We start from the raw sequence: 12,876 nt of genomic DNA, 5'->3' as shown, positions 1-12,876 counted from the left end.
GCAGCAGAGGAGATAGAAACGGCAGCTTTCAGAATTCCTGTCCAGAGGTAAAAAAAAAAAAAGCTGGTAAAATGAGCAAGTAGCAAAAGAAATATCTAACCCTGGAAAGTTTCTATGGAGACAAAGAGCTAAATTCAGAGTGAAAAGAGGGCTGTGAGATCCAAGAAACCACATGCAAAACTTGAAAGGAAAATGGAATTTGGTCTTAAGCGCTGTAAGAACTAAAAAAGGAATTAAGAAAAATCAAATAAGGCAGATTGAAGAAAAATTGCAAAAAGAAATAAACTAATGCAAAAAGAAAATAACTTAGAAAGCAAAATTCATCAACTGTAAAAAGAGGCCAAAAAATCGAATGAAAAAAGAATTCTATGAAAAGTAGAATGGACAAAATGGAAAAGGAGGATCAAAATGCCATGGAAGAAATTCATTTCAAAAGCACTCTGGGCAAACTGGTACCCAATTTTCCCATTATTAATCTGTACTTATGTGATTAAAAGCTTTCCCTAACCTGCATATTTTACATATGTTCTTATAATGTATAAAAGGAAAAGACTGGTCAGAAATGATGTAAGAAAAGGAAATCCAATTTTTTTAGACTAGCAATAAAACAACATATTTGCACTATGTACTGAACAGACAAATTCATCTACTGACACTTTCCTTAACATGGTACAAAGTTAGACCAATCATGAGGATAACATTTTTGGCTCTACACTGAATAATAACTATAAAAACACTAACAATAATATTAATATTTGTAAAGCACCTACTAGGAGATATCAATAGTACTAAACATTTTACAAATATTATCTCATTTGATGCTCATAACAACCCTGGAAGGCAGATGCTATTATCATCCTCATTTTACAGTTGAGGAAGCTGAGGTAAAAAAAAAAAAGGTGAACTGACTTGCCGGGGTCACATATCTAACTGTTTGGGAATGGATTTGAATTATGGCCTTCTTTAGTTCAGATTTCCTCATTCTATTCACTGCTCTGGCAGAAAGCAAAACTAGATCTGACTCTTGAAGGAAAGAAAAGATTTGAAGAGGCAGGAGAGAGGAAGGAGAGTATTCTAGGCATGAGTCAGCAAACGAAGTCACAGAAAAAGATCATAGATCTAGTATTGAAAGGGATTTTTGAGGTCATCGAGTTCCAACTCCTCAAATCATAGAGAAGGAAACTAAGGCTCAGTGGTGGTAAGTGTTTGATGTGCATAGGAACGTACAAGTGGCGTAAGATGGATCTGAACCCAGCTGTTCTGACCTCCAAGTTCAGGCCTCCTCTTAACAACTATGCAAGATTATCTCTCCACTGCAATAGTTTGGACCTGATTTTGTAAATCTTAAAATTTCTTAAACTTATAAATGTTGGAGATTTCACCATTGGGAAATTTCATACTTGAAAAATTTCCTACTGATAGTCTATTGGAATGTGAAATCCTCCTTGGCATGGGAGGGTCCTTCTCCTCCCTACTTAAGATTACTTTAGGACAGAAACCTTTTGCTGAACAATGGAAAGGGCGTTGACCTATGCTTAAGCATAGAACAGGAAGTTCTTTGAGTCATGATTGATTTTAGAATTGATACAATAGAGATACTTGGAATGACAGAACCAGGTCTTGGAACTTCCAATCTCCACCCTACTCAGGGTAACAGGATTTAGGAAGGGCTGCAGCAAAGAATCAAGATTTAATTATTTGAGAATATGACCTTCACCAGACATGTGCAAAGCCACAGACCACTGGGCGGTCCTGGGTTAAGCTAGAACCACCATTGGCACAGGGAAGACATGGACAGTGATTGGTAGATGTGAGAACTGAGGGGAGGGAACTTCGATGGTTTCCTTAAAGATAGCAGGGTCTGAGGACTAGGGAGGTTGGAGAGTTTTTGCTCTGAGAGGTTGTGCTCTGAGAAGCTTGCTCTGAAGGAGTCTGGAGGTGGAGGCCCCTGAGACTCTCCATTTTGGTCACGTGAGTGATAGGGACTGGTCTTTTTTCTTTGCCTCAGCTATCTAAGGGCTTTGGCCTTTTGGCCCAGCCTAAACAGAGGGGTGTCTGTCTCTCTGTCTCTGTCTCTGTCTCTCTCTCCTTTGTAATTAAAAACTCCATAAAAGGTTGACTGCTGACTTGAGTTTTCATTTAGGAATTACATAGCTGAATTCCTTGGCGACCTTAAATTAATATATATCAGTCTTTTAAAGTGATTTCCTTGTCACAATTTGCATGTCTTAAGATACACTAGGATGGTAACTGTATGAGCAGACTGTAAGTCATCACCTTTCACCTGAACAACAGCAGCACTGGCACCCCAGGCAATTATTACTATGAATCAGATGGGGTAGAGGGGTGCTTAAACCCTTACCTTTCTGTCTTAGAATCAATACTGTGTATTGGTTCTAGGGCAGAAGAGTAGTAAGGGATTGGCAATGGGGGTGAAGTGATTTGTCCAGGGTCACACACCTAGGAAAAGCCTAAGGCTTTAGGCCTGGCTCTCAATCTAGTGAGTCATTTAGTTGCTCCAGGATAAATCTTTTCCCATGGATCCTTTACCTTCTTTTTCATTTGCTTGAACCTTAGTGTTTCAGATATAACTAGAAACACTCCTTAACTCCCTTAGAAAAATAGGTTGTATAGAAAATGGTTACTAACAGTTTTTAAAGGAAGCACAAACTAGAAGATAGCTGAGTTTGTGTCATCTATTTTTATTATTGCATTATTAATTTAAAAACAAATTTAATGCAAAGGCAAATTTCATAAAAGCAATTGCTACCCTATAGTTTCTCTTTAGTCTGTCTTTTGTAAATTCACTCTTCTAGGAAAATAAAGACAAAAAAAGTAAATATGGGTATAGTGGAAAGGAGCCTTGGCAGTGTTTTAACACTTTTAAAATCTTATAATTTAAATACGAGTTGTATATAAGTTAACCTAAAAAGAAAAATGGGGCATTTAACTTTCCCCTCAATCTTAAAAAATAAGTTGCAAATTATTCTTTTTTTACCTTTTAGTGGTCTTCAATATATACTTATAGTTCTAAGAACTTTCCTACTTGTTAATACAAAAACTAAATTTTTGACTACATTCTTACTGAAGCCACATTAAACTTCCATCAAGAAAAATCTGTTCACAACACAAAAAAATCAAGAGTTCAATTTCCAAACAGTAACAAAAACAGGTCAAGAACTTGGAAAAAGATCAATGACTACAATCACACGAGATAAAATTTGTTGGAAAAGCATCTTTGAGTTAATCTTTTTTATTTATCAAGGGGAAAATTCAAGTGAAGGGAAAATACAGAGGGATTATAAAGTTCTTCTAAGATAAATCTCAGATTCTTCACAGGCAGATGCCAGAAGCTCAGTAGCTCATGTACTTAAGATCAATAAGAGTGATAACAGAATGATGATCTATTGTTATTTCTGAAGGACCTACATTAATATCTGAAAAATCCTATTTAAGTTCAAAGACTCATAAAAACTGAAAAATCTGTTAATATTTTTTAAACATACCTTCTGTCTTTCCATTTTTCAACATATGCACAAGCCCAGAATTTTCCATTTCTACTATGGTCTTCATATGTTTGGAAATTAGTTCTCTCTCAACCACTTTTACAATTGGTTCCTCGGTTGATTTGTCCAGGCAGTGCATCACTCGTTCTATTTCTTCATTAATTCTTGCTTCTACTTTCTTTATATAGACTGAAGCACTGTTTTCAGCTAAAAACTTCTGACTTTCCATCTATAAGTTTAAAAAACACAGTAAATACTTTTACATGTAGAAGACCTTCTAAAATGTAGAATAAATAAAGATTAAAAAATGGTAGTATGAGGATAGTAGAAGGAGTGTTGGAAGTGACTTCACACTTTAATTTTGGCTTCTACACTATTGATCAAAAGCCAATATCTTAAGAATGGATTATAAACCTTTTATGTAGGTGTTAAAAGGACTCTAATTATAATAAACAGTTCTTTAAAAAAATAAATTCAGTCTGTAGGTGAAGTGATGCTCTTTAATCATAATACATAAGTCTGAAAGAGCATACTTTTGAAGCTTTAGTCTAGCAACCTAAAACCAATCCTGTATAGAGTTCTGTTCATGGCTTATTAACTCTCTCTAAATTTAATTTGATAAACATTAATGAGTGCATGAAAACTACATGACAGTTGAGAAGGTATCTTTATATAAATCTATATAAAAACAATCTCAATAGACCTTATTAAAAGTCAAAGGACTTGTTACATTTTTTCAAGAACTAAATTCCTAACTTACTATTTAGCACCTCCAACAATTTTCATCATTGCCCAGGAAAACAACTTTCATTGGCCAATAACTGTAATTAAAGCTACTCAGCATATTCTGTAATATTGTTTTACAAATGAACATTCCAACTAAATAATCAATAAAATATTTTATGCAATCTGCCTTATTCCCAGACAAGGGAATGTTGATTCAGATATATTTTTATACTGAAAACTTTATTCATAACTTTATTACACTATTTACATTTGGATACATTCAAAGTGCATTTATTTATATAAATATTAATTTACCTGGAAGAATTCTGCTGACATCTCCAAAAATGGAGCTTCAAAATCTTCTTCATAAACTGATCTTCCTTCAAGACCTAGAATCATTAACATCTGGCAAGCATTTCTTATTGCACCTCTGTGAAAAGATGTTCAACAACTTAGGCAACAGATAGCAATAAGACATTTAAAAAGGATTAAAACTAGTGAAAAAATTATTTGAAATATTATATCCACAGAACTCAATCTATTAAACAATCTTCCACAAGTAACATTATTATTATTATTATTATTATTTTAATAAAAACCCTCACCTTCCATCTTAAGAGTCAATACTGTGTATTGGTTCCAAGGCAGAAGAGTGGTAAGGGCTAGGCAATGGGGGTCAAGTGACTTGCCCAGAGTCACACAGCTGGGAAGTGTCTTGAGGCCAGATTTGAACCTAGAACCTCCCATCTCTAGGCCTGACTCTCAATCCACTTAGCCACCCAGCTGTCCCCTCACAAGTAACTTATTTTTATTGGAAAATGGATAGAGAATCAGTTCTGTTGTAAAATTCTTAATCAAGTACCAAATATTTAATGCCTAGTGTGAGCTAGGCAGTGTGCTGAGTGGTAGTGATACAAAGAGAAAAGAAAATAGTTTCAGTACTTAAAGTGCCTCTATGAAAGGACAACCCATGTACATATAACTATATAGCAGTTCTAAATATTCTATAGCTTCTAATTCTAGTCATTGTTAAGATACTGTACATATTTTAGAGAATCTAAGATATCTGAATATACCAATGAATTAAAAATAAATTAACTAAGGGGACAGCTGGGTAGCTCAGTGGATTGAGAGTCAGGCCTAGAGACGAGAGGTCCTAGGTTCAAATCTGACCTCAGACACTTCCTAGCTGTGTGACTCTGGGCAAATCACTTAACTAACCCCATTGCCTAGCCCTTACCACTCTTCTGCCTTGGAACCAATACACAGTATTGATTCCAAGATGAAAGGTAAGGATTTTTTAATTAAATAAAAACATAAATAAATAAAACAACTAGAGCTATAAAAAGGGGAACTACTTACCAGCTTAAAAAAAAAATTCTATTGCTCATCGAATGGCTTTAGGGCAGTCTTGACCATAGCAATAAAGTTTAAGGGTCATGCACTTTACAAGTCTGCACCCAAAAGCTGCTGCTCAGCATTCAGAGAAAACCATCTTGCAAGGTTCACACCACTATACAATCCAGAGGCAGCTAGGGGGGCTTCACAGTATGTAGACTACCAGGCCTGGAGTCAGGAAGACTGGAATTAAAATCTGGCCTCTGACACTTACTAGCTATGTGATCTTGGGCAAGTCACTTCATCTGTTTCAATTTCATCAAATGTAAAATATGGATAATAATGATAACACTTACCTCTAGGATTGTTGAGTATAAAATTAAAATAATATTTATAAAGTGTTTTATAAATCTTACTAGCTTGATTATTGAAACATAAAAGCTGAAATAATGACTTTAGGACTCAATTAGAAAAAGGATGGGTAAAAAAGATGAAATAATAAAAACAGAATACAGACTTCTCATGAAAAAGGCCAAGAGCAAAAACTACTTAACACGTTAAGAGGAGTATGAACATGAAAACAGTATGAAAAGTCAGCATGGAGGACAACTATCTATAGCAGCATTGGTGAACCTTTTAGAGATAGCATGTCCAAACTGCAACTTTTAGTTGCCTATGAGCCCCCCACATTACCTCAGGCATTACCCTAGACTGTGGTGGGAGGAAATGCTTGTATAGGGTGGTTGGACAGAGGGATGAGGCATGCAAAAAATGTCCTCAAGCACTGGAGAGAGGGAAATGGAGCAGCTTTCTCTGTGCCACCCCAGCACCAGTGCCTATAGCTTTGCCAACACAGGTCTATAGGAATAGTTTTCTAATAAAATTTATTTTCTAAAATAGCATTTACAATGTCTAAAGTTAAAAGAAAGTAACTCTTGATTCTTTAAGAAGATATAATAGAAGGAAATTTAATCTGATTCATCAAAATTACAACTTCAATTGTTAATTGATCATCCAGAGTGCAAACTCTAAGATTATTTACTATTATTCCACTATTTGTAAATTCTGTATATTATCAGTTTTAAAAATTGCAGCAGTAAACAGAGATCATCATACCTGTCTACAACTTCTCCTTTTCTCTCTCTTGCAATCATGTCCAACAGAGTTTGCCTCAGGTGATCTCTAATACACCCATATCGTACAACTTGATCTCGAAAAATAATTAATCCCAAATTGTAGACATTCTCCACATTATTTTGCTGTACATAGACACGGTCCTGCAATTTAAAACCAAAACAAACAAACATTAATGTAAAAGTATTTACCCCAAATCAGTAAAAATAAGTAAAACTCCTTTCAGTGTATTATTTTCAAGTAAAAGTCTTGCTAAAATTATATGAAAGTCATCCACAAGAGTTATTGGCCATAAAAGAAAGCCTGGTCAATTCTAACAGGTGGGAAGTTTTGTTCTTAAAAATCACAGAATCTGAGAGTTGGAAGGGACTTCAGAAGCTATCTGATCCAGCTCATCTAACCTTTGTTTTAAGACCTTTTATGAAGAGGAATAGATTATTCCCCATGATAACCTTTTCTACTTTCCAATATCTCTAAGGGTTTTTTAAACTTAAATTCTACCTTCTGAATTCTAGGAAAACAAGTCTAATCTCTCTTCTACATTATACCCAGATTCCTCAGTCCTGGCTAAAGTCTTCAACTGAACCTTTTGTGGCATGATCTCTAAAAGAATTTTCATAAGATAAAATGTGTATTTATTTTGTAAATGCTAAAGTGCATAAATATTTTCTCTACTAGACTGTAAGCTATATTCATCAGCCTAGTCCAGTCTAGTCTAGACCCTCAGTAGTCATTTAATGCTCACTGATTGATGACATCAAAGCCTTTTGCCACCTTGGTTATCTTCTGGACATAGTACTGAACACAGTCAAACCAACCAGGGTGGCAGGGATTTATCACTATTACTTCCCTAGTCCTACTAAAAACAAACAATCAAAAAAACACAATCAAGGTTTGAAATGGAAAATTTCCTTTCTTATGGGACTACTATAACATGCAATTATATCATGAGCTTGCATTCTACTATACCCTTAGCTCTTTTTCACTGTGAAAAAAGCTCAGCTGTGCTCTTCTCATATCACATACTTGTGAAGGTGGTCTTTGGAACTCATGATTACTATTAATTAAACCTTTTTCATTAGCTTGCCTCTGAAGACCTCATGTTCTGTTTCTCTCATTCCATTCATAGTTTATCCCTTTTAGTTTTGTAATTTCTACAAATTTAACAAATCAGCAATATCTTTATTCAACTCACTGATGAAAATTGGCATAAACCTGTGAAGCACACCTACTCCTTTTCCAAGCTGACTTCAAAAACTTAAGACTTTGGATCCAACCAGTCAACCAGTTCCAATACTTGAGTCCTTGGTAACCAGTAAATATCACTACTGAATATCCAAAGGAAGTTAATCATTGAAAAACCCAGATATTAAGAAAGATCAATAGCACCATTATCCTTAACAGACAACTGGAAACAAACTGGGAAATGGATTAATGATAATTTATATATACATACATGTACACATATACACACATAGATACACAATGAAATAATCTCATATCCTGAAAACACATCAAATGAAAATTTTGAGATGTTTAATTGTGTTCAAAGTGATAGTAAAGAAAGTTGAATTAAACAATGACTATAACAATTTAAACAAAGACATTACTAAAAGAAAACAGAATTCAGGTAAAATTCAATGGATATTTAATACCAAATTGTTCAAGTTAAAGCACAAGTCCTTCCTTTCTGTTAAAAAATGGTAAAACTACAAAGGTGCAAAGTGGCATGTACTCTCCATTAAAATCATTATAAGGAGCCTTTGCTTAGCTTTTGGGTTTTTTTTTTAGTAGCTAACGTTTAAGAATTTGTTGAGATAAATTTGTGTTATCGACAAAATGTCAAATATTTTAAAAAATAAATCTAAATAACTAAGAGCTTACATTTTCCTAAATTTTGAGCCTAAGAATCCTGTTAATAAGTAAATAGAATTAGACAGGCATTATCCATTCTGATGAATTTATTTTCACTCTCTAATCATGGTTTTATTTTCTAAATTTCACTTAATCCGTTCCTTTAAAAATATACTTTAGAATTTTGCCAGGACAAGAAGTCACACTTATTGACCTATAGTCTGCAGACTCAATTCTCTTAAAAAAAAAAGGGGGGGGGGGAGGAAGAATAGGTTAAATCATGAGACTTCCAGCTTTTTGTTGTTCTTTCTTTTCCTCTGTGTTTCAGCTTGTTCTGAAAACTTCTGTTTACTCTTAAAGGGCTGTATCATTCCTTCATATTCATCCTCTGTTACCTGTCTTTTGCTTCCATCTTCTGCACAAATCTTTTCAAAAATCAAGTTTTGTAGCTGAGTCCACTGTGCATCAATATCAGTACCTTCAGACAGCTTGGTTTTTCTTCTATGTCAGAATTGTTTATCTTTGTGTCTATAGAATTTCACCCCTGAGTTATTCATCCCTTCTGGGTTGATATTCTCTCTAGAATTTAAAGACATAGAATCCTACAAAATCTGAGAGAGAGCTTACCTAAAAAGAGAAGTTCATTTGAAACCTTTGACTCCAGTAATCCAAGAAACAAAGAAAAAGAAATGATTCTTAAAACCGATTTGGTTTCCTTCCACTGTGATCAAGTTAGGGAAGTGGAAAGAAAACAAAGAATGCTAAGAATCACAGATTTTTACAATGTCTATCAACATTCATTTAATTGTCAATGCTTTAAATGTGAGCCTATAATCCAGCAACCAACAAATCAAAATACTAAAGATGAACCAAATCAATATTGACATTTTTATTATAAACAGTGACAGAAAAAGAAGTCACTGTTAAAACAAAAGATAATACCCAACTTCTCTTGAAAGAGCAAGTAGAGGAATTGGAAAGCAAAAAGCACACATTGGTTGATCAGAAGAGCATCAAATGTATAATTTAGGCATATAATTTTCTTACACTGATACAATCCAACCACAAACAATGACAATGTTATGCAAAGAGTTTGGTAGGGGTTTCCTCTTAATTGTTGAGAATTTTAATACTATTTATATTATAACAGGATCAGAGTACATGATGTTAGAGGGGACTATGTCTAATTACAGATGAAGAAACCGAAGCACACAAAGGCTAAGAGTCTACAACTCAGGTACATAGTTTTTAAATGTCTGAAAACCAAACCTAGATCTTCCAACTATATCACTATCTACTATTCTATTCTGGATCTCTAATTAGGTGCATTTTAAATGTTTAAATATTTAATCTGTAAATCTATCTATACCAAGAAGTACTTTATGGCCTGTAAATTTTATTTTCTGTGATCAAGATAAAATTTCTATTTCATTTTCTAATAATCTAGGCATTTTGTATTTTAATAAGAATTTATTCATTTCTTTAAATACTTGGTTTTGCTTTAACTTTGAATAATAGATTCCGATCCTTTTGGTACTTTATTTTCCTTTTTTCTTTTAACTGATAAATATTTTACTAATTTTGTTGGTCTCTTCAAAGATTCACTTTTAGCTTTTGTTGATAATTTCTTCAGACTTTTTACTTTATATCTTATCTAATACTTATCTAATATTTAAAAAATGTCCACTTTTGTGCTCCTTCAGTATTTTCTTGCACATTTTCTAGTTTTTTTAAAATTCCAATATTTTCATTTTCTATGTTGTTAATACATATTTTCAGCAATATAATTTTTCCTCTGAAAATGATGTTGGTTGGCTCCATGCTAAAAATGTGAAAATGTTGAATCATCAACACTCTCTTACTATTACCATTATGATTTTTTCTATGACTCATTTGAGATGCCATTAATACCTCATTTTAAGTTTCTACCTTTTGCTTATGTTCCCTTTGTTAATTATTTACTATGTTATAGTACATAAAAGATATTCTTAGTATTTTTATTCTATGTTTACTTAAAAAAAATTTTTAAAACGCTTATCTTCCATCTTAGAATCAATACTATGTATTAGTTCTATGGAAGAAGAGTGGTAGGGGCTAGGCAATGGGGGTAAGTGATTTGCTCAGGGTCACACAGCTTGGAGGAGTCTGAGACCAGATTTGAACATAGGACCTCTCATCTCTAGGCTTGGCTCTCAATCCACTGAGCCACTCTGATGCCCCCATCTTTACTTAAAATTTATCTGGGCATATGACCGAATTTTGTAAAAGAAGCATGTGGTATGATATATTTAAATTCTTTAATGTGTTCCTTCACAATATATTCAGCTGCTTTTTCAGTTCAATATTATTTTTCAGGTATTTAAAAAAAAATTGGCTTTGTCCTACTCTGAGGAGTGAACATTAAGGTCTCCTATGATTACTGCATTGCTAAATAGGCATCAGTTGGCAGTTTTTTGTTTTTCAGTCCAGATTTTTCCTTTGGTGCATATGCTTCATTGTCTATTGTAACTGAAGTATAATTTCTGATTAGAACTAGATGATGAATTAATTCTGCTTTGTCCAATAACATGCTTGAAAACTCCTGATTTTTGAACCACTTAGTGCATTATAAATTTTATTCCAGTTTTTAAGTTTTTCATTTCGCATACACCATATTTTAAAATAAATTTCTTGAAATGTATGCAATTGTAGAGTTTTGTTTTCTCACCCATTTTGTCGCTCTCTTATTAGACTGTTTAACTCATTCAGATTTAAAACTTAAATATAATTCTTTGGTTTATTTTTCTGCATTTATTCCTTTTATATTGATTTTATCCCTTTCCTTTAAAATCAGTACTTTTTATCTTTTCAATTAGTTTTGCTTTACTTCTAGGCTAATATATTTTCATAAGAATCCTGTTGCCCCACTAAGGGGCAACATCTCAACTCCACTTCTTTTACCTCTCTTCTTTCAGCCATCCATATATCTTCTGTTTTCCTTCCTGCAGAAGATACAGATTTATTTACAGATGATCAAAGAAATTTAATTCGAAGAGTTAATTTAATTCCTCAATTTGCCCTTGTTCTTATGTGCTTTTTTAGATTCTTGAGCTTTTTTTCTTTTAAGCTCTCAATCTAGTGTTTTTTAAAGGTCCATAAAAGAGAATTGTTTTTTATTGATAATTATGCTTACTTACCAATAATATATTTCTACTGTTTAAGGTGCAAGCAAGGCAAATACTGTGGCTCACCTGTGCAAGTTTTTTTGTTTTTTTTTGGTAGGAATGCTTCAACTTCTCTTTTGCTCAAGGTCCATCTTTCTTCAATGATGATTAGAGAAGCCAGTGAAAGAGATGTTTTAGGGTTGCAGTTGGAACTCCTTGACTTTTCAGAAATGTTTTCCATTCTCAATGACTTCTATTATACAATATGTTTCAGTTCAGTCAATAAGCACTGGTTAAGTGTGCTCTGTTTTTAGGTATGGCTTTCTCTTGGCTTTTTGCAAAATGTATTGTTACTGAAATTGTAAATTCAAGTTTATAGTGTTTCTCTGGTGACACTGGGTGGACTCAAACTATTAGTTCTTTATTGTCTTTCTCCAAAGTTCTTCACAGTTTTCTTGAATTACTTTGCTACGGTATGGAGTATTCATGGCTAGGCAAAATCATTATCTCACATTTCTTGGAGGACAAAGGTAGGGCGACTTAGGCCAAGTCACTGCCAAAGGAGAACCAATAAGCCACAAACCAAATAGATAGCTCATGTTCACCAGGTCTAGGACATAGAGGAGGTAGGAAGAATAAAATGGAATAAATATTTATTATAGTGTCTAGTACCTGGATGAGGGAGGTATGGTGAGAATACTGAATGGGACCTCTAAGAATTTAAATTCTCTGATATTTCATGGACTGTTTTAAAATCAAATGCTGTGTTCCTTATTTTTTTTTCTTTCTTTCATGATTCTGTATTTGCTACAAAATTTCTTTTTCTGAAATTTTGGGATGGAAGAGGTTTGAAAGAAACTACTAACCCCACTGTCTTTTTTCCAAGAAGAAATCTGCAAGGCACTAAGACATTGAAAGCACTAAACGAAAGAACAGAACTTAAGGTATGTCTTTACAGAAAATGAATGGTTATCAGAGTAGGAGTCATTTTATAATCACCACTGTGAGCACAGATGATTCTTGTAAAGAGACCAAATCAAATCAATACTAAATTAGAAGGCTTAAGATGAGATGGAGATATGGTACAAAATTATAATAGTTCCAACCTGAATCAGTTATGCATGTTATTGATGCTTAAAAATTGGAAATGGAATAAAGACATTGACACCAAATAT

General features: G+C 33.6%; 1 protein-coding gene across 2 annotated transcripts in view; it reads right to left on the bottom strand.

Moving 5' to 3' along the window:
- CUL3 (cullin 3) overlaps window positions 1-12,876 on the bottom strand; it is a 103,136-nt gene that overhangs the window by 33,209 nt on the left and 57,051 nt on the right. For both annotated transcript variants that reach the window (XM_001365391.3, XM_056807380.1), the window contains exons 4-6: window positions 6,687-6,847; window positions 4,548-4,662; window positions 3,507-3,735 (exon numbers count right to left, since the gene is read on the bottom strand). In XM_001365391.3, coding sequence (XP_001365428.1) covers window positions 3,507-3,735; window positions 4,548-4,662; window positions 6,687-6,847 — 505 coding nt within the window. The remainder of the gene's footprint in view (window positions 1-3,506; window positions 3,736-4,547; window positions 4,663-6,686; window positions 6,848-12,876) is intronic.

The sequence above is a fragment of the Monodelphis domestica genome, chromosome 8, assembly GCF_027887165.1.
Source record: "Monodelphis domestica isolate mMonDom1 chromosome 8, mMonDom1.pri, whole genome shotgun sequence".
Taxonomy (NCBI): domain Eukaryota; kingdom Metazoa; phylum Chordata; class Mammalia; order Didelphimorphia; family Didelphidae; genus Monodelphis; species Monodelphis domestica.
This window is presented reverse-complemented; position numbering and strand designations above follow the sequence as displayed.